General features: G+C 39.3%; 1 protein-coding gene and 1 pseudogene across 1 annotated transcript in view; both read right to left on the reverse strand.

Annotated features, from left to right (window-relative positions):
- Window positions 1-23,091, reverse strand: part of LOC100605385 (aldo-keto reductase family 1 member C4) — a 40,654-nt gene that overhangs the window by 1,442 nt on the left and 16,121 nt on the right. The window contains exons 4-8 of the mRNA XM_030819358.1: window positions 18,997-19,074; window positions 18,434-18,556; window positions 12,091-12,194; window positions 11,654-11,822; window positions 535-617 (exon numbers count right to left, since the gene is read on the reverse strand). Of these exons, the coding sequence (XP_030675218.1) occupies window positions 535-617; window positions 11,654-11,822; window positions 12,091-12,194; window positions 18,434-18,556; window positions 18,997-19,074 (557 nt within the window). The remainder of the gene's footprint in view (window positions 1-534; window positions 618-11,653; window positions 11,823-12,090; window positions 12,195-18,433; window positions 18,557-18,996; window positions 19,075-23,091) is intronic.
- LOC105738196 lies at window positions 17,100-18,129 on the reverse strand (annotated as a pseudogene).

Raw genomic sequence — 23,091 nt, forward strand, 5'->3', positions numbered from 1 at the left:
GTCTAAGGAGAAGGAAGAAAGAAATTTGAAACAATTAAAGATATTGAATTGACATGATCTAGTGAGCAATTCCATATGGAAGAGATGAGAATTTCTGGCATGGACATCAATGTTGTTGGAAATGTTTTTTATCTGATAAGGAACTGAGTGGATTTGGAAGAAAAAGCTATAAGTACAGATTTGGGAAAACATTGATGAAGCCATATGGGCAATATCTACTGTCCACTAGGCCGTAGCAGAAATGCCAGGCCTACATGAAAGTTGCAGATTCGGCAATAATATTGGCTGCTCTGGAAATTTCCATGGAGTCAGGAGAGCAGAGGCACAGGTTGACCCATGCTGACCCTGGGTCTACTCACCCTGTCAGAGAACAGAGCTCTGCAGTGAATCCAGAATGAGAGTTCCAGAGAGTTCCTGTCTCACCTCTCACTTGCACTGGCCTCTCTCTCCCTGGTTTTGAGGTCACTTTCAACACCCATCTGATGTTCCTCCTCTAAAAATAGACTGGGCAATCCATTTTCCAAAGTTACTTACAAATCCATGACAATATATCGATAATTTCTGTTTAGGCCATCTAGAACTTTCATATCCTCTGATGTCAACTGGAATTCAAAAACCTACCAAAGAAGTAGAAAATTTTTATTCTTAGATTGAATAATGGTCAACTTGGAATAGCCAAGTATATCACACAATAGGGTGTAGAGGCAATATGTAAAATACTTGATAAGTTTCCAAAAGTCATGAAAGACCATCTCTAAACTCTCAAGTGATTAAAGAATATCAGATAAAATATAAATATATTCCTAGATATTATATATTGAAACTGCACAAAACTGAAGACAAAATCTCAACAGAAACTAAAGATGCAATGAAGTTGACCTTGTGTGCCCATGATTGGTTCATGTACTTAGATTCAGAAGAATCTAGAGAAATTCTGAAATATATAATTTAGACAGTTTGATGGTGATACAATTTGGATATTTGTCCCCTCCTAATCTCATGTTAAAATGTAATTCCCCAATGATGGAAGTGGGTCCTGGTGGGAGGTGTTTGTGCCATGAGGGCATCCCTCATGAATGGCTGGGTGCCCTCCCCATGGTAATGAGTGTTCACTGCATTAGTTCACATGAAATCTGGTTTAAAAAGGAGCCTGACATTTTCCTTTTTTCCCTCTTCATCTCTTGTTATTCTATATACTTCCTCCTCTGTCACCTTCTACCATGAGTAAATGCTTCCTGAGGCCTCACCAAAGCGAAATGCTGGTGCCATGATTTTTGTACAGTCTGCAAAATGGTAAGTCAAAACAACTTTTGGCATATTTTATCTGGCCTTGGGTACTTCTTTATAGCAGCGCACAATGGACTAATACGGAAAATTGTTACTAGGAGTGGGACATTGCTAAAAATGTCTGAAAATGTGGTAGTGGCTTTAGAACTGGGTAATTAGCACAGTTGGGAAGTGTCGGGAGGGTTCAGAAGAAAATGGGAAGATAAGGGACAGTCTGGAACTTGTTAGGCATTGGTTAAATGATTCTGACCAAAATGCTGATTAAAAATATGGCCAACGAAGTCTAGGCTAATGAAGTCTAAGATCAAAATGAGAAACTTACTAAGAACTGGAACAAAGATCACCCTTGTTATACCTTAGGAAAGAACTTGGCTGCATTATGTCCATTCCAGGACGTTGTAGAAGTCTGAACTTAGTGATGATTAAGGGTATCTGGTGGAAGAAATTTCTTTCTTGTTTTTTTTTGTATGTCCATTTTCTATTTCACTTTATTATATACAAATATTAACACTTCAATGTATACTACCTTTGTAGTTTACAAGCCTCTTTCACATACATAATCTTAGCAATTCCTAACATATAGTCACATAAGTATTCTTAGTCCTATTTTTATTATTATTATTATTATACTTTAAGTTTTAGGGTACATGTGCACAATATGCAGGATTGTTACATATGTATCCATGTGCCATGTCAGTGTGCTGCACCCATTAACTCGTCATTTAGCATTAGGTATATCTCCTAATGCTGTCCCTCCCCCCTCCCCCCACCACACAACAGTCCCCGGAGTGTGATGTTCCCCTTCCTGTGTCCATGTGTTCTCATTGTTCAATTCCCACCTATGAGTGAGAACATGCAGTGTTTGGTTTTTTGTCCTTGCAGTAGTTTACTGAGAATGATGGTTTCCAGTTTCATCCATGTCCCTACAAAGGACATGAACTCATCATTTTTTATGGCTGCATAGTATTCCATGGTGTATATGTGCCACATTTTCTTAATCCAGTCTATCGTTGTTGGACATTTGGGTTGGTTCCAAGTCTTTGCTATTGTGAATAGTGCTGCAACAAACATACGTGTGCATGTGTGTTTATCGCAGCATGATTTATAGTCCTTTGGGTATATACCCAGTAATGGGATGGCTGGGTCAAATGGTATTTCTAGTTCTAGATCCCTGAGGAATCGCCACACTGACTTCCACAATGGTTGAACTAGTTTACAGTCCCACCAACAGTGTAAAAGTGTTCCTATTTCTCCACATCCTCTCCAGCACCTCTTGTTTCCTGACTTTTTAATGATGGCCATTCTAACTGGTGTGAGATGGTTTCTCATTGTGGTTTTGATTTGCATTTCTCTGATGGCCAGTGATGATGAGCATTTTTTCATGTGTTTTTTGGCTGCATAAATGTCTTCTTTTGAGAAGTGTCTGTTCATGTCCTTCGCCCACTTTTTGATGGGGTTGTTTGTTTTTTTCTTGTAAATTTGTTTGAGTTCATTGTAGATTCTGGATATTAGCCCTTTGTCAGATGAGTAGGTTGCAAAAATTTTCTCCCATTCTGTAGGCTGCCTATTCACTCTGATGGTAGTTTCTTTTGCTGTGCAGAAGCTCTTTAGTTTAATAAGATCCCATTTGTCAATTTTGGCTTTTGTTGCCATTGCTTTTGGTGTTTTAGACATGAAGTCCTTGCCCACGCCTATGTCCTGATGGTATTGCCTAGGCTTTCTTCTAGGGTTTTTATGGTTTTAGGTCTAACATGTAAGTCTTTAATCCATCTTGAATTAATTTTTGTATAAGGTGTAAGGAAGGGATCCAGTTTCAGCTTTCTACATATGGCTAGCCAGTTTTCCCAGCACCATTTATTAAATAGGGAATCCTTTCCCCATTTCTTGTTTTTGTCAGGTTTGTCAAAGATCAGATAATTGTAGATATGTGGCATTATTTCTGAGGGCTCTGTTCTGTTCCATTGATCTATGTCTCTGTTGTGGTACCAGTACCATGCTGTTTTGGTTACTGTAGCCTTGTAGTATAGTTTGAAGTCAGGTAGCATGATGCCTCCAGCTTTGTTCTTTTGGCTTAGGATTGACTTGGCGATGTGGGCTCTTTTTGGTTCCATATGAACTTTAAAGTAGTTTTTTCCAATTCTGTGAAGAAAGTCATTGGTAGCTTGATGGGGATGCCATTGAATCTATAAATTACCTTGGGCATTATGGCCATTTTCACGATATTGATTCTTCCAACCCATGAGCATGGAATGTTCTTCCATTTGTTTGTATCCTCTTTGATTTCATTGAGCAGTGGTTTGTAGTTCTCCTTGAAGAGGTCCTTCACATCCCATGTAAGTTGGATTCCTAGGTATTTTATTCTCTTTGAAGCAATTGTGAATGGGAGTGCACTCATGATTTGGCTCTCTGTTTGTCTGTGATTGGTGTACAAGAATGCTTGTGATTTTTGTACATTGATTTTGTATCCTGAGACTTTGCTGAAGTTGCTAATCAGCTTAAGGAGATTTTGGGCTGAGACAATGGGGTTTTCTAGGTATACAATCATGTCATCTGCAAACAGGGACAATTTGACTTCCTCTTTTCCTAATTGAATACCCTTTATTTCCTTCTCCTGCCTAATTGCCCTGGCCAGAACTTCCAGCACTATGTTGAATAGGAGTGGTGAGAGAGGGCATCCCTGTCTTGTGCCAGTTTTCAAAGGGAATGCTTCCAGTTTTTGCCCATTCAGTATGATATTGGCTGTGGGTTTGTCATAGATAGCTCTTATTATTTTGAGATACGTCCCATCAATACCTAGTTTCTTGAGAGTTTTTAGCATGAAAGGCCATTGAATGTTGTTGGAGGCCTTTTCTGCATGTATTGAGATAATCATGTGGTTTTTGTCTTTGGTTCTGTTTATATACTGGATTACATTTATTGATTTGCATATGTTGAACCAGCCTTGCATCCCAGGGATGAAGCCCACTTGATCATGGTGTATAAGCTCTTTGATGTGCTGCTGGATTCAGTTTGCCAGTATTTTATTGAGGATTTTTGCATCAATGTTCATCAAGGATATTGGTCTGAAATTCTCTTTTTTGGTTATGTCTCTGCCAGGCTTTGGTATCAGGACGATGCTGGCCTCATAAAATGTGTTAGGGAGGATTCCCTCTTTTTCTATCGATTGGAATAGTTTCAGAAGGAATGGTGCCAGTTGCTCCTTGTATGTCTGGTAGAATTCGGCTGTGAATCCATCAGGTCCTGGACTCTTTTTGGTTGGTAAGCTATTGATTATTGCCACAATTTCAGAGCCTGTTGTTGGTCTATTCAGAGTTTCAACTTCTTCCTGGTTTAGTCTTGGGAGGGTGTATTTGTTGAGGAATTTATCCATTTCTTCTAGATTTTCTAGTTTATTTGCATAGAGGTGTTTGTAGTATTCTCTGATGGTAGATTGTATTTCTGTGGGATCGGTGGTGATATCCCCTTTTACATTTTTTATTGCATCTATTTGATTCTTCTCTCTTTTCTTCTTTATTAGTCTTGCTAGTGGTCTATCAATTTTGTTGATCTTTTCAAAAAACCAACTCCTGGATTCATTAATTTTTTGAAGGGTTTTTTGTGTCTCTATTTCCTTCAGTTCTGCTCTGATTTTAGTTATTTCTAGCCTTCTGCGAGCTTTTGAATGTGTTTGCTCTTGCTTTTCTAGTTCTTTTAATTGTGATGTTAGGGTGTCAATTTTGGATCTTTCCTCCTTTCTCTTGTGGGCATTTAGTGCTATAAATTTCCCTGTACACACTGCTTTGAATGTGTCCCAGAGATTCTGGTATGTTGTGTCTTTGTTCTCGTTGGTTTCAAAGAACATCTTTATTTCTGCCTTCATTTTGTTATGTACCCGGTAGTCATTCAGGAGCAGGTTGTTCAGTTTCCATGTAGTTGAGCGGTTTTCAGTGAGTTTCTTAATCCTGAGTTCTAGTTTGATCACACTGTGGTCTGAGAGACAGTTTGTTATAATTTCTGTTCTTTTACATTTGCTGAGGAGAGCTTTACTTCCAACTATGTGGTCAATTTTGGAATAGGTGTGCTGTGGTGCTGAAAAAAATGTATATTCTGTTGATTTGGGGTGTAGAGTTCTGTAGATGTCTATTAGGTCCACTTTGTGCAGAGGTGAGTTCAATTCCTGGGTATCCTTCTAAACTTTCTGTCTCGTTGATCTGTCTAATGTTGACAGTGGGGTGTTAAAATCTCCCATTATTATTGTGTGGGAGTTTAATTCTCTTTGTAGGTCACTCTGGACTTGCTTTATGAATCTGGGTGCTCCTGTGTTGGGTGCATATATATTTAGGATAGTTAGCTCTTCTTGTTGAATTGATCCCTTTACCATTATGTAATGGCCTTCTTTGTCTCTTTTGATCTTTGTTGTTTTAAAGTCTATTTTATCAGAGACTAGGATTGCAACCCCTGCCTTTTTTTTGTTTTCCATTTGCTTGATAGATCTTCCTCCATCCCTTTATTTTGAGTCTATGGGTGTCTCTGCAAGTGAGATGGGTTTCCTGAATACAGCACACTGATGGGTCTTGACTCCTTATCCAATTTGCCAGTCTGTGTCTTTTAATTGGAGCATTTAGCCCATTTACATTTAAAGTTAGTATTGTTATGTGTGAATTTGATCCTGTCATTATGACGTTAGTTGGTTATTTTGCTCATTAGTTGATGCAATTTCTTCCTAGCCTCGATGGTCTTTACAATTTGGCATGTTTTTGCAGTGGCTGGTACCGGTTGTTCCTTTCCATGTTTAGTGCTTCCTTCAGGAGCTCTTTTGGGGCAGGCCTGGTGGTGAGAAAATCACTCAGCATTTGCTTGTCTGTAAAGTATTTTATTTCTCCTTCACTTATGAAGCTTAGTTTGGCTGGATATGAAAGTCTGGGTTGAAAATTCTTTTCTGGCTCCCACTCTCTTCTGGTTTGTAGAGTTTCTGCCAAGAGATCCACTGTTAGTCTGATGGGCTTCCCTTTGTGGGTAACCCGACCTTTCTCTCTGGCTGCCCTTAACATTTTTTCCTTCATTTCAACTTTGGTGAATCTGACCATTATGTGTCTTGGAGTTGCCCTTCTCCAGGAGTATATTTGTGGCATTCTCTGTATTTCCTGAATCTGAATGTTGGCCTGCCTTGCTAGATTGGGGAAGTTCTCCTGGATAATATCTTGCAGAGTGTTTTCCAACTTGGTTCTATTCTCCCCATTATTTTCAGGTACACCAATCACACGTAGATTTGGTCTTTTCACATAGTCCCAAATTTCTTGGAGGCTTTGTTCGTTTGTTTTTATTCTTTTTTCTCTAAACTTCCCTTGTCGCTTCATTTCATTCATTTCATCTTCCATCACTGATACCCTTTCTTCCAGTTGATCGCATCGGCTCCCAAGGCTTCTGCAATCTTCACGTAGTTCTCGAAACTTGGCTTTCAGCTCCATCAGCTCCTTTAAGCCCTTCTCTGCATTGGTTATTCTATTTATCCATTCGTCTAATTTTTTTCAAAGTTTTTAACTTCTTTGCTATTGTTTTGAATTTCCTCCTGTAGCTCGGAGTAGTTTGATTGTCTGAAGCCTTCTTCTCTCAACTCATCAAAGTCATTCTCCATCCAGCTTTGTTCCGTTGCTGGTGAGGAACTGTGTTCCTTTGGAGGAGGAGAGGTGCTCTGCTTTTTAGAGTTTCCAGTTTTTCTGCTCTGTTTTTTCCCCATCTTTGTGGTTTTATCTACTTTTGGTCTTTGATGATGGTGATGTACAGATGGGTTTTTGGTGTGGATGTCCTTTCTGTTTGTTAGTTTTCCCTCTACCAGACAGGACCCTCAGCTGCAGGTCTGTTGGAGTTTGCTAGAGGTTCACTCCAGACCCTGTTTGGCTGAGTGTCAGCAGTGGTGGCTGCAGAACAGTGGATTTTCGTGAGACCACAAATTCAGCTGTCTGATAGTTCCTCTGGAAGTTTTGTCTCAGAGGAGTACCTGGCCGAGTGAGGTGTCAGTCTGTCCCTACTGGGGGGTGCCTCCCAGTTAGGCTGCTTCGCGGGTCAGGTACCCACTTTAGGAGGCAGTCTGTCTGTTCTCAGATCTCCAGCTGTGTGCTGGGAGAACCACTACTCTCTTCAAAGCTGTCAGAGAGGGACATTTAAATCTGCAGAGGTTCCTGCTGACTTTTTGTTTGTCTGTGCCCTGCCCCCAGAGGTGGAGCCTACAGAGGCAGGCAGGCCTCCTTGAGCTGTGGTGGGCTCCACCCAGTTCGAGCTTCCTGGCTGCTTTGTTTACGTAAGCAACCCTGGGCAATGGCGGGCGCCCCTCCCCCAGCCTCACTGCCACCTTGCAGTTTGATCTCAGACTGCTGTGCTAGCAATCAGTGAAATTCCATGGGCATAGGACCCTCTGAGCCAGGTGTGGGACACAGTCTCCTGTTGTGCCATTTTCAAGCCCGTTGGAAAAGCGCATTATTAGGGTGGGACTGACCCGATTTTCCCGGTGCCATCTGTTACCCCTTTCTTTGACTAGGAAAGGGAACTCCCTGACCCCTTGCGCTTCCCGAGTGAGGCAATGCCTCGCCCTGCTTTGGCTTGCACACAGTGCGCTCCACCAACTGTCCTGCACCCACTGTTTGGCACTCCCTAGTGAGATGAACCCAGTACCTCAAACAGAAATGCAGAAATCACCTGTCTTCTGTGCTGCTCATTCTGGGAGCTGTAGACTGGAGCTGTTCCTATTCGGCCATCTTGGCTCCACCCCCCCCTTTATCATTTTTCTAAGCAGGAAAACATTCAAGAGATAATGTGACTGCTTCTAACAGCCTATGATCAGGTATGGGAGCAAAGGAATGACCTAACATTGGAAATTAAAGCTTCCTGAAGCCTCTCCAGAATGAGATGCTGGTGCTGTGCTTTTTGTACTGCCTGCAAATTGTGAGCCATATATAGCTCTTTTCTGTATAAATTGTCCAGCATCAAGTATTTTTTTTACAGCAGCACAAAACAGACTAATACAGATGGATATTGTTGGATTTCTATATTTCTATATTTGCCCCCATGACACAAACACCTCCCACCAGACCCCACTTCCATCACTGGGGATCACATTTTAACATGAGATTAGAAGGAGACAAATATCCAAATTGTATCACTATCAAACTGTCTATATTATAAGTTTCAAAATGTTTCTCTAGATTCTTCTGAATCTTATAAGTACCTGAACCAGTCATGTACACACAAGGTTAACTTTATTTCATCTCTAGTATCTGTTGAGATCCTCTCTTTGTCTGCAGATACACAGTTTCACATCAGATGTAGAAATACTGAAATCCAAATATATTCATCTGTATTTCCATCTTTGACAAACAGGTATAATGTGAAAAACAATTGTTTTCAATAAAATTCAAGACAGTAATTGTCCAAATCCTAATAACATCATGCTCAAAGAACACAAGTAGTTGCTTGAAGAGGGTCTCAGTATTCAAATTGGAAAGAATTTAAATATCAGAAAGATGTCACTCATTGCTAACATAATACTAAATTACTAAATTTTATTTATTTATTTTTTTAATTTTATTATACTTTAGGTTTTAGGGTACATGTGCACAATGTGCAGGTTTCTTACATATGTATCCATGTGCCATGTTGGTTTGCTGCACCCATTAACTTGTCATTTAGCATTAGGTATATCTCCTAATGCTATCCCTCCCCGCTGCCCCCACCCCACAACAGTCCCCGGAGTGTGATGTTCCCCTTCCTGTGTCCATTTCTCATTGTTCAATTCCCACCTATGAGTGAGAACATGCGGTGTTTGGTTTTTTGTCCTTGCAATAGTTTACTGAGAATGATGGTTTCCAGTTTCATAGTATTCCATGGTGTATATGTGCCACATTTCTTAATCCAGTCTATTGTTGTTGGACATTTGGGTTGGTTCCAACTCTTTGCTATTGTGAATAGTGCTGCAACAAACATACGTGTGCATGTGTCTTTATAGCAGCATGATTTATAGTCCTTTGGGTATATACCCAGTAATGGGATGGCTGGGTCAAATGGTATTTCTGGTTCTAGATTCCTATACTACAAGGCTACAGTAACCAAAACAGCATGGCACTGGTACTACAACAGAGACATAGATCAATGGAACAGAACAGAGCCCTCAGAAATGATGCCGCATATCTACAACTATCTGATCTTTGACAAACCTGACAAAAACAAGAAATGGGGAAAGGATTCCCTATTTAATAAATGGTGCTGGGAAAACTGGCTAGCCATATGTAGAAAGCTGAAACTGGATCCCTTCCTTACACCTTATACAAAAATTAATTCAAGATGGATTAAAGACTTAAATGTTGGACCTAAAACCATTAAAATCCTACAAGAGAACCTAGGCAATACCATTCAGGACATAGGTGTGGGCAAGGACTTCATGTCTAAAACACCAAAAGCAGTGGCAACAAAAGCCAAAATTGACAAATGGGATCTAATTAAACTAAAGAGCTTCTGCACAGCAAAAGAAACTACCATCAGAGTGAACAGGCAACCTACAGAATGGGAGAAAATTTTTGCAACCTACTCATCTGACAAAGGGCTAATATCCAGAATCTACAATGAACTCAAACAAATTTACAAGAAAAAAACAAACAACCCCATCAAAAAGTGGTTGAAGGGCATGAACAGACACTCCTCAAAAGAATACATTTATGCAGCTAAATTACTAAATTTTAATGGAATACTCTAATGATACAGAGAATGAGAGGAAAAGAGAATTAAAATGTCATCAATTTAGCAATTGATGAATCTAGGTAAGAAGCATTCATTGTATTCTTAGAATATTTGCATAGATTAGAAAATTCTCAAAGTTATCCAAAGACTATTAAAAGTATAATTTTTCTACAAATAAATCTAGGAAAACATACACAAATGCCTTAATAAAGAATGGTATGTAACTAATTGAAGCATATCTTAAAATATCACATAAATAACTGAATATTCATATGGTCTATGGCCATAATCTGGAAGTCTCAATCAGTTCTTACCAAATTGATCTGCAGTTTCATAGCAATTTCAGCCAGAGAACAAAATATTAGCCCTTTTGTTGAAGTTGATAATACTGAACGTTATGTAACAGAACACTCATTCAGGACTAGCCAAGCCATTATTATATAAGAGAATAAGTCAGAAAAATACTGTTACTATTATGGTAGTAAGACTTTCTATTCAACATAATCTAGACCGTACAGGAAAGTTAACTCTGAAAGGGGGGAAATGTCAGTGAAGTACTTATGGACACTTAGGATGAAAAATCAAGATAAGTGAGCAAATACAGACTTTTCAATAATTCTTAGTAGGACATTTTAGTATCAAGTGAAGATTATGTATATGTACATTTGTACCCTTATTTCACATATTAAAAATCAAATTACTATCCCAGTTTATAAAAGTACATTAATACTTTTTTAAGATATTAATAGAAAATAGTATATTACTTTGTATTACTATATAATATTTTACTACATAATATAGTAACATATTGTCATGTTTCCAATATAGAAAAAGTCATGATATTAGCAACTACAAGAAAATGTCATAAAGAATTTGACTACATTAAGAGTAGAAACTTTTGCTTATTAAAACCACCATAAAGGGAATCAAAATACGGGTAAATTTTTGGAGAGGGTATTTCAACAATACATTTGAAGCTCTTAAAGAATATATAGAATATGAATTCTGGATTAATTCTGTAGAGCTGCCTGATTGCCCTGCACACATGTGAGAGAGCCCAGCCAGAAACAGGACTAGACTGAGTTCAGGTGGAGCTTAGGCTAAATTTCAAACCATGGAATTGTCAGTTAAATAAACGGTTTTGTATTAAACCTCTATGTTGAGAAGTTTTCTTTAATAAGTTTACTTAGTATAATTATGGTCTTCTACACATAGAAAAAGACATGCAACCTAATAAAATACCCAAAGACTTCAACAGGCACTCAACAAATAATTCTAAGAGAATAAATATATGAAATTTATACTGAGTAAACAAGGACATGAAAAAAAAAATCTGCAATGATTTTTGAAGATTAGAGAACACCTAACCCAACTCCTCACTTCAGAAAATGAAGAAAAGGTGATGTCCCTAGCAGAGGGATAGAGTTAAGTTTCCAACTTTATGTTGAAACCAAAATTCCTGGTTTTGGTCCCATCCTGATTCTCTCCACCCATGCTGCTCCTCCTGTGGTAGAGGAGAAAACCCTCATGCACACAAAGCATTTGTGCATAGGAAATGCCCAGGAAGTGGACTTAGTCCAAGGGTGTCCTGAGAACCTTACAAGAAGCACACGTGTGAAGGACACTGTGCAGGATCCCTGATACCCATTCAACTCCTCACCTGGACATTCTCTCTGATCCGCTGCTCGTTGTAGCTCTTGGCCAGGACCACAACCCCACGCTGCAGCTGGTAGCGCAGGGCAATCAGGGCTGGGGTTCGTTTGTGTTTCTTTGCTAAGGCACAAAGAACTGGGTCCTCCAAAAGAACTGGGGAGTTCGGGTCCACTATCCTGGAAGGAAAGACAGAAATGCTGAAGTCTTGAGGCTGGATTCAGTTTGGTAGGAGGCTCCCTAAACAGACTAAGGTGTTCATTCTGCACCAGAGCCTCTCAAGTGAGGCCCCTGAACAGCAGCAGCATCACCTGGGATCTCGTAAGAAATGCAAATTATCCCCTTACCCTGACCCATTGAGAGTGAACTCTAGGAGACTGAGTATGGTATAACTAAAAGTTTTCATAAAAATGGCATTTTAGGTATACTTCCTGTTGCTTTTATTACCATAGTCGTTGGGTTCCCAGAGCACTATAGGCAACCAGAACAATGTCTTTTGACTTGCAGAAATCCAGCAGTTTGCTCTGGTTGAGGTAAGGATGACATTCTACCTTTAGATGATCAAGACAGAAAAGCATCAGATAATTCAAAACAGATATGTTAATATAAAGATTAAAATAAGCTGAATAAAGTATAACATTAAATTTGGACAGAATATTACTGGCAAGTAACAATCATTTTATAAAAATACAGTTTATATTGCTGGTCTAAAAGTATATATAGAAATGTTATTTGTGAGCATAAGCAACTCTATGAACCAGGGCCAGTTTCTAACAACCTTTGACCACTAGAAGTGCACATGGCAAGTTCCAGACTTGGGATAGGTTAAGATTCTGAGCTTTGAACATCAAATTGTGCCAGAATGTAAGAATTTCTTTAAAGACTCATAAGGGCAGGTTTAAAAGAAAGTAGTTTTATAGGAATCCCAGTAACATTTGTATAGATTTGAGCATCAAAAACCAATAATGAATAAAATGAGTCACAAATTATAGCAAAACAATCCATGTCTTCATAGCGTTGAGTGGTTAAAAGACAGAGTGATCAAAAGTATTTGCCTTCACCAATGGTGATTGATATGTTTTGGCTGTGTGTCCCCACCCAAATCTCATCTTGTAGCTCTCATAATTCCCACATGCTGTAGGAGGGGCCCAGGGGAGATAATTGAATCATGGGAATGGGTCTTTCCTGTGTTGTTCTCATGATAGTGAATAAGTCTCTCAAGATCTAATGATTTTAAAAATGGGTTTCCCTGCACAAGCTGTCTCTTTGCCTGCTGCTGTCCACGTAGGATATGACTTGCTCCTCTTTGCCTTCTGCCATGATTGTGAGGTGTCCCCAGACATGTGAAGCTGTAAGTCCATTAAACTCCCCCTTTTTCCCCACTGTTGAGTATGTCTTTATCAGCAGCATGAAAATGGACTAATATGGTAGAGTGGGGCGTTGCTGAAAGATAGATAACCTGAAAATGAAGTGACTTTGGAACTAGGTAACATGTAGAGTTTCTAACAGTTTGGAGGGCTCAGGAGAAGACAGAAAAGTATAAGAAGGTCTGGAACTTCCTAGAGACTTGTTGAATGTCTTTGACAAAAATACTGATAGTAATATGAACAATAAGATCCAGGCTGAGGTGGTCTCAGATGGAGATGAGGAACTTGTTGGGAACTGGAGCAAAGGTGACTCTTGTTATGTTTTAGCAGAGATTGGTGGCATTTTGTCCCTGCCTTAGAGATTTGTGGAACTTTGGACTTCAGATGGTTTAGGATATCTGGTCAAAGAAATTTCTAAGCAAAGCATTCAAGAAGTGACTTGGGTGCTGTTAAAAGCATTCAGTTTTAAAAGGGAAACAGCATAAAAGTTCAGAAAACTTGCAGTAAAAATTAAAAACCCATTTTCTGAGAAGAAATTCAAGCCAGCTGCAGAAATTTGCATAAGTAACAAGGAGCCAAATGTTAATCACCAATACAATGGGGAAAATGCCTCCAAGGCATGTCAGAGGCCTTTGTGGCAGCCCTTCTCATCACAGGCCCAGAGGGAGGTGGAGGTCTAGGAGGAAATAATGGTTTCATGGGCTTGGGCCTAGGGTCTCCATTCTGTGTGCAGTCTAGGGACTTGGTGCCCTGCATCTCAATCTCTCCTGCCGTGACTAAAAGGGGCCAAGGTACAGCTCAGGCCATGGCTGCACAGGGTACAAGTCCCAAGCCTTAGCAGCTTCTATGTGGTAGTGAGCCTATGGGTGCATAGAAGTTAAGAATTGAGGTATGGGGCCGGGCATGGTGGCTTACACCTGTAATCCCAGCACTTTGGGAGGCTGAGGCAGGCAGATCCCAAAGTTGGGAGTTTAAAACCAGCCTGACCAACATGGTGAAACCCTGTCTCTACTAAAGATGCAAAAATTAGCCAGGCATGGTGGCATGTACCTGTAATTCCAGCTACTCAGGAGGCTGAGGCAGGATAATTACTTGAACCTGGGAGGCGGAGGTTGCAGTGAGCTGAGATTGCGCCACTGCACTCCATCCTGGGCCTGGGTGACAGAGCGAGACTCCATCTCAAAAAAAAAAAAAAAAAAAAATTGAGATTTGGGAACCTCCACCTAGATTTCAGATTTTAGAGGATGTATAGAAATGCCTGAATGTTCAGGCAGAAGTTTACCGCTAAGCCTGCACTCTCATGGTGAACTTCTGCTAGGGCAGTGCTCTGGGGTCAGAGCCCCCACACAGTCCCTGCTGGGGCACCACCTAGTGGAGCTGTGAGAAAAGGGCCACCATCCTCCAGACCCTAGAATGGTAGATCACTGACAGCTTGCACTGTGCACCTGGAAAAGCTGCAGACACTCAATGCTAGCCCATGAAAGCAGCCAGAAGTGAGGCTGTACCCTGCAAAGCCACAGTGGTGGAGCTGCCCAAGAACACAGGGACCACCTCTTACATCAGCATGGATGTAAATGGAGTTCCATTAACTCCTGGATGTGAAACACGGAGTCAAAGGAGATCATTTTGAAGCTTTAAAATTTGCCCTGCTGGATTTTAGACTTGCATGGGTCCTGTAGCCCCTTTGTTTTGGCCAACTTCTCCCACATGGAACAGCTGTATTTACCCAATGCCTGTACCCCCATTGTATCCTGGAAGTAACTAACTTGCTTTTGAATTTACAGGCTTATAGGTGGAAGGGATTTGCCTTGTCTCAGATGAGACTTTGTGGACTGTGGACTTTTGATCTAATGCTGAAATGAGTTAAGACTTTGGAAGACTGTTGGGAATGCATGATTGGTTTCGAATTGTGAGGACATGAGATTTGGGAGGGGCCAGGGGTGGCATGTTATGGTTTGGCTATGTGTCCCCACCCAAATATCATCTTGTAGCTCCCATAATTCCCATGTTTTTGGGGGGGACCTGGTGGGAGATAATTAAATTATGGGGGCATATCTTTCCGATGATGTTCTTGAGATAGTGAATAAGTCTCACGAGATCTGATGGTTTTATAAGGAGGAGATTTCCTGCACAAGCTCTTTCTTTGCCTGCCATCATCTATGTAAGATGTGACTTGTTCCTCCTTGCCTTCTGCCATCATTGTGAGACCTCCCCAGCCATATTGGAACTATAAGTCCCAGTCTTGGATGTGTCTTTATCAGTAGCATGAAAATGGACTAATACAGTGATCATTACAGTAATTTTTTTCTAGGACATGAATAATTAAAGGGAAGGAGTTAAGCTTTTGGCATATCTGAGAGCAGTAATTGTTTCTTTTCTTGACTTCGTGAAAAAAATTTTTTTATAATAAAACATAAAGTAAGAATAGTAAAACTTGTAGTTAAAATCGAAAGTTAATTACTTTAAAGCCCCAAGGAAAGAACAAATACAATAATAATAGAATACAAAAATTTAAAACATCATTGATGTATACTCGATCATCATGTGAAAATTTGCTGTGTAATATAACTTTCCCTCTTGATTATTTCACCCAGCAGATTACTAGTAATTACAAAGGGGAGAACACATGTCTCTGGAAATTAGATCTGATTACCACTTGTTTAACCAAGTGATCAAAATTAGCATCACTAATTGTGGGACAATCTGTCATTTCATGCTGCCTACTGCGGTATAATTTCAGGGATACAGCAATGTAGAGGCAGTTTCTCACCAAAAATGTTTAACTTCTATGATATAAAGCATTGAAGTATAACTTCTAATCTACACAAACTTACATTTTAAAAACTTGGAACAACAAGTTAACTGACCAAAGTACAACAAACTGAAAGTCACAATTGGATGTTTTTTTTTGTTTTTGTTTTCATGATACATCTTTTATTTATTTACTCTTCATTGTTTTGTAATTCTCTCCTTAGAGGTCACACACATCTTTTATTAGGTATAATTTCAGGTACTTAATATCTTATTATATGGTATCTTTAAATTTTTTCATCTTGTATTTATGGTTAAAATATAGGTATAAGATCTTTCAATAAAACAATGGGAAATATGAATATTGACTGGATAATCAATGATATGAGGGCATTATTGTTATTTCCTTAGATATAATAATTGCACTGTTACTGGGAGAATATCTTCATTCCTATGCCATGCTTTGAAAGGTCTGTAGAGGTGAATTGTGATCACTGGAATATATTTCGAAGAGATTCAACAAATACTGCATGTATTGATGTAGATATACTCATATATGCCTATATATTTGCCAGGTTGGCAAAGTGTTGACAATTTTGGATATAGATGGTAACATGTAGATGTCCTGTATTATCCCTTCAAATTTCTCTAAAATTCGAAAGTTGTCATAATAAAAATTGAGTAAAACTAATATTAAAACCACATTAATTCCTTTTTAATTGAAAATCATGATTTTGTATTATATCGCCAAATACATAAATTTTAAATACGTGTTTCAACTGTAGACCTGTACTCATTGACTCTAAGTAGTAAAAGAGTAAGAGAACAGAACCATACACAGAATAGATGCTTCTAAACAGTTGATTTGATGACAGAAAGCAAAGCAGTGCATCAGAATAAGATGTGGGCAGGCAGAAGGTCAGCTCAATGTTCTGCTAAATTTTCCTCAGTGTTGATTTCATCCACCATAACTAGTTATCTCCATAAATAGTTAACTTTCTTTTTTTCACTCTTTTAAGTTTTATTTCACTAACTTTGCATCAAATTTCCGCAATTGTGTTCTGGTTAATTTATTATACTTGCTTGACTTCCCAAAATGATAGTACCAAAATATTTGTGGGCTAGGGAGAAGAGACCATTTCAAGCATTACTGCATTTACTCATCTTCCACAAAGCCACAGAGTTGGGCATCTGATTGTTCAATGAAATGAAGGTTTGATAGCACCCAGGAGGGCATACAGGAAAACTAGGCTGTAGACAGTCTTGCATTTGTCAAAATCAGACCAGAGAAAATCTATTCTTCATATATAGAAAAGGTATCATATTCATCTTTTTATATTACTGCAATATTTTTCTTTTCATTATCACATCATGGAGTTTCTCAAGTCCTTCCTTTATTTCATGTCCTATGATTGCACAGGTAGGCTGCAAATGCCAAGGAGTTGATTAGCTCAGTTCAACCATTGCTAACGATTTCTCAATTTCTGAGAGAGACAAGTTCTTCAAGTCTAGTTTCTTAGCACCTGTAAGTACAGGGACATCTTTATTTTCTTATACCCTACTTTATAAAGTTCAGTTTTGACTTCTTCCATCCTGTCAACATCAACAGTCCACAACAAACGCGATGCCATCTGTGCATCTTGCATATGGCTTCTACAGTGTTCCTCATTTCTCCTGACCACCTACATCTCAGGAGTGAAAAGTGACTTTTAGAATTTTCCAAAGTTACCTTAATCTTTTCAGTGTTAAATCCTTTGGTGGGTATGGTATTTACAAATTTATTGAATAGCAGCCTGTATAAAACAGTTCTTCTGGCACAGTCCAAACACCAAATAGCAATGTGGAAGGACTGAAATGAAGGCAGGATGGACAAGATAGTAGTTTAGCCAGTTAGCCCATTCCCCCATTTCCAGCTGCAAATAAGTGTCCCAAAATGAAATGCTTTCTTTTTTGTGCTTTAGAACCTCTCTTCCTAGGTGGTCCAGCTATAAGACTCCCGTTTTGGAGTTTGGGTCTAAATGAGGCAACATTGGCAGGCTTTTCTACATGAGGCGGGGGTGGGGGTAGCACGCCACGTCCTTTCAGCTTATCTCTCAAGCAGCTCTCATAAACGGGTGACTTCCTCTCCCTAACCTGGATGACTTTCATTGTTTCTAGTTAATTTTTAGTACCTGCTCAAGAACTATGAAAACAGAGATGCCAAGAAAAAGCATTCAGACATCGAAACCCTATTTAAACCCGTAGTACCTATCTTCTTATTCTCACTCTCTCCTGATTTATTGCTCATCACATGTTTTTATGGCCTCTATAATTATACACATTATACTCCAAATCATCTTTACCAATCCACTCTCTGGTGGTCTTTCATACCTTAGAGATAAGTCCACCTTCTCCCTGAGCTCTGATTAACCATTTCAGTCCTCCTTGATGAAATTTACCTCCCCCAAAAATATTACACACAATTTAGCATGAAGGTGTCTGTACCATTTTCACTAAGACTTCTCCAAGGAGAGGTGCAATTAAGGGTCTTCCATTTTCTTCTAGACAGATGTTTTGCTTTCTAGAATCTTCTGTTTCACAAGTGAAAGTGGAACAGAACAAATGGAAGCCAGGCAGTAGGACAGGAAGATGGACATTGAGAAGACAAAGGAGAGGAGGCTGAGGGTGCTCACCTGGTTGCAGACAGGCTTGTACTTGAGCCTTGGCTTGTTGAGGATCATCTCCAGCTGCCTGCGGTTGAAGTTGGACACCCCGATGGACTTGGCCAATCCTGCATCCTTACACTTCTCCATGACCTGGGGAGAAAGGGATTATGAGGAATTATTTGTGCAGTTGGCTGCAGATTATGATAAATGCAAGACAGAATTGTTAAAGCAACAACTGTTAAGATATGACAATGAAAATAGCAGTGATTCTCAAGAGAAAAAATTACAACAGATAACAAAAGGATAGTGACAGCAAGAAGAATTTGTGTATCCTCTTTAGGAAGCTGGAGAGATAAATGTACATGGAGGGGGAGGAATACCTGTCTTCCTTGTCCCCAGTTTATCTCCTTCATTTCCCGCTATTCTATTTCAGTCATGTGTTCTTCCCTACCACTCAGCAAAACTTCCTTTGTCAAGCTCCTTAATTTCCAGTTCCAGTGGTGCATATTTCATTGTTGCATATGAAAGCTGGGGAACAGGTTTACCTCTTCTTGTCTTCCCTTTCTGTACTCTGTCCTCCAAGCACTCACCTCCCATGTGGCACAGAGATCCACTGTGTCGAATATTACTTTTCCATTTTCATCTTTTGGTAGTAGCGTCTCACCTGGCTGAAGCAGAAGCAGTCATTTTAATGTCACAATTTAACTTCTCCACCCATAGGCATGCTCCCATGTACGTTTTAGGATAATAATCCACCGTGAGGTAGGTGCTGCAATGTTCTAGAAAGTGATGTGGGCCAAGTGTTTCATGTACGGAGTTTTAAGGAATGTCTTTAGGAGACAGGCTTACTTTAATCTCCTACTTCCATTATATATATTAATAACCATTTTACAGGTTTTAATGGGGTTTCAGAGTTGACTTTTGTTACTTTTGTCTGATGCTATAATTTTCTCTGGGGAAATGCCTCTCTTTGACTCAAACAGCCCTTGATATCCAGCAATAAGGGATTGTATTCTTGATCCAGGTGATACAGTAAGAGTTCCTTATGCCCCTGAAGACTTGATAGTCCATGAGCAGGATCATAAACTAAACATGTTCAAATGGAAGTTCTTTTCAATATTAATTTGAAAGTTGTTAGACCCACGGAGGCTCTTTTATGTTAATCACAATGAGCATTGAGCTGCCTCAAAGCTATCATTGCGAACAATCAAAAAGGCTGGGACAAAAATCCAGAAAACCTCTTGGAGTTCATAGATAATTATGGAGAAAAGGTCACATTTTTAGAGTCTATGTCAAATCTTTAAATGTATTCATGGCAGTGACTACCCATTTGCATCATGCAATAAACTCTTATTTTATTTTTTATTTTTTATTTTATTTTATTATTATACTTTAGGTTTTAGGGTACATGTGCACAATGTGCAGGTTTGTTACATACATATCCATGTGCCATGTTGGTTTGCTGCACCCATTAACTCGTCATTTAGCATTAGGTATATCTCCTAATGCTGTCCCTCCCCCTTCCCCCCACCACACAACAGTCCCCGGAGTGTGATGTTCCCCTTCCTGTGTCCATGAGTTCTCATTGTTCAATTCCCACCTATGAGTGAGAACATGCAGTGTTTGGTTTTTTGTCCTTGCGATAGTTTACTGAGAATGATGTTTTCCAGTTTCATCCATGTCCCTACAAAGGACATGAACTCATCATTTTTTATGGCTGCATAGTATTCCATGGTGTATAGGTGCCACATTTTCCTAATCCAGTCTATCATTGCTGGACATTTGGGTTGGTTCCAAGTCTTTGCTATTGTGAATAGTGCCACAATAAAATACATGTGCATGTGTCTTTATAGCAGCATGATTTATAGTCCTTTGGGTATATACACAGTAATGGGATGGCTGGGTCAAATGGTATTTCTAGGTCTAGATCCCTGAGGAATCGCCACACTGACTTCCACAATGGTTGAACTAGTTTACAGTCCCACCAACAGTGTGAAAGTGTTCGTATTTCTCCACATCCTCTCCAGCACCTGTTGTTTCCTGACTTGTTAAATGATGGCCACTCTAACTGGTGTGAGATATGGTATCTCATTGTGGTTTTGATTTGCATTTCTCTGATGGCCAGTGATGATGAGCATTTTTTCATGTGTTTTTTGGCTGCATAAATGTCTTCTTTTGAGAAGTGTCTGTTCATGTCCTTCGTCCACTTTTTGATGGGGTTCTTTGTTTTTTTCTTGTAAATTTGTTTGAGTTCATTGTAGATTCTGGATATTAGCCCTTTGTCAGATGAGTAGGTTGCAAAAATTTTCTCCCATTCTGTAGGTTGCCTGTTCACCCTGATGGTGGTTTCTTTCGCTGTGCAGAAGCTCTTTAGTTTAATTAGATCCCATTTGTCAATTTTGGCTTTTGTTGCCATTGCTTTTGGTGTTTTAGACATGAAGTCCTTGCCCACACCTATGTCCTGAATGGTATTGCCTAGGTTTTCTTCTAGGGTTTTTATGGTTTTAGGTCTAACATGTAAGTCTTTAATCCATCTTGAATTAATTTTTGTATAAGGTGTAAGGAAGGGATCCAGTTTCAGCTTTCTACATATGGCTAGCCAGTTTTCCCAGCACCATTTATTAAATAGGGAATCCTTTCCCCATTCTTGTTTTGTCAGGTTTGTCAAAGATCAGATAGTTGTAGATATGGGCATTATTTCTGAGGGCTCTGTTCTGTTCCATTGATCTATGTCTCTGTTGTGGTACCAGTACCATGCTGTTTTGGTTATTGTAGCCTTGTAGTATATTTTGAAGTCAGGTAGTGTGATGCCTCCAGCTTTGTTCTTTTGGCTTAGGATTGACTTGGTGATGCGGGATCTTTTTTGGTTCCATAAGAACTTTAAAGTAGTTTTTTCCAATTCTGTGAAGAAAGTCATTGGTAGCTTGATGGGGATGCCATTGAATCTATAAATTACCTTGGGCAGTATGGCCATTTTCACGATATTGATTCTTCCAACCCATGAGCATGGAATGTTCTTCCATTTGTTTGTATCCTCTTTTATTTCATTGAGCAGTGGTTTGTAGTTCTCCTTGAAGAGGTCCTTCACATCCCTTGTAAGTTGGATTCCTAGGTATTTTATTCTCTTTGAAGCAATTATGAATGGGAGTTCACTCATGATTTGGCTCTGTTTGTCTATGATTGGTATACAAGAATGCTTGTGATTTTTGTACATTGATTTTGTATCCTGAGACTTTGCTGAAGTTGCTAATCAGCTTAAGGAGATTTTGGGCTGAGACGATGGGGTTTTCTAGATATACAATCATGTCATCTGCAAACAGGGACAATTTGACTTCCTCTTTTCCTAATTGAATACCCTTTATTTCCTTCTCCTGCCTCATTGCCCTAGCCAGAACTTCCAGCACTATGTTGAATAGGAGTGGTGAGAGAGGGCATCCCTGTCTTGTGCTAGTTTTCAAAGGGAATGCTTCCAGTTTTTGCTCATTCAGTATGATATTGGCTGTGGGTTTGTCATAGATAGCTCTTATTATTTTGAGCTATGTCCCATCAATACCTAATTTCTTGAGAGTTTTTAGCATGAAGGGTTGTTGAATTTTGTCAAAGGCCTTTTCTGCATCTATTGAGATAATCATGTGGTTTTTGTCTTTGGTTCTGTTTATATACTGGATTACATTTATTGATTTGCATATGTTGAACCAGCCTTGCACCCCAGGAATGAAGCCCACTTGATCATGGTGGATAAGCTTTTTGATGTTCTGCTGGATTCGGTTTGCCAGTATTTTATTGAGGATTTTTGCATCAATGTTCATCAAGGATATTGGTCTAAAATTCTCTTTTTTGGTTATGTCTCTGCCAGGCTTTGGTATCAGGACGATGCTGGCCTCATAAAATGTGTTAGGGAGAATTCCCTCTTTTTCTATCGATTGGAATAGTTTCAGAAGGAATGGTACCAGTTCCTCCTTGTACCTCTGGTAGAATTCGGCTGTGAATCCATCAGGTCCTGGACTCTTTTTGGTTGGTAGGCTATTGATTATTGCCACAATTTCAGAGCCTGTTATTGGTCTATTCAGAGTTTCAACTTCTTCCTGGTTTAGTCTTGGGAGGGTGTATTTGTCGAGGAATTTATCCATTTCTTCTAGATTTTCTAGTTTATTTGCATAGAGGTGTTTGTAGTATTCTCTGATGGTAGATTGTATTTCTGTGGGATCGGTGGTGATATCCCCTTTTTCATTTTTTATCGCATCTATTTGATTCTTCTCTCTTTTCTTCTTTATTAGTCTTGCTAGCAGTCTATTAATTTTGTTGATTTTTTCAAAAAACCAGCTCCTGGATTCATTAATTTTTTGAAGGGTCTTTTGTGTCTCTATTTCCTTCAGTTCTGCTCTGATTTTAGTTATTTCTAGCCTTCTGCTAGCTTTTGAATGTGTTTGCTCTCGCTTTTCTAGTTCTTTGAATTGTGATGTTAGGGTGTCAATTTTGGATCTTTCCTGCTTTCTCTTGTGGGCATTTAGTGCTATAAATTTCCCTCTACACAGTGCTTTGAATGTGTCCCAGAGATTCTGGTATGTTGTGTCTTTGTTCTCGTTGGTTTCAAAGAACATCTTTATTTCTGCCTTCATTTCGTTATGTACCCAGTAGTCATTCAGGAGCAGGTTGTTCAGTTTCCATGTAGTTGAGCGGTGTTG

Source organism: Nomascus leucogenys, chromosome 9 (genome assembly GCF_006542625.1).
Source record: "Nomascus leucogenys isolate Asia chromosome 9, Asia_NLE_v1, whole genome shotgun sequence".
NCBI classification, from domain to species: domain Eukaryota; kingdom Metazoa; phylum Chordata; class Mammalia; order Primates; family Hylobatidae; genus Nomascus; species Nomascus leucogenys.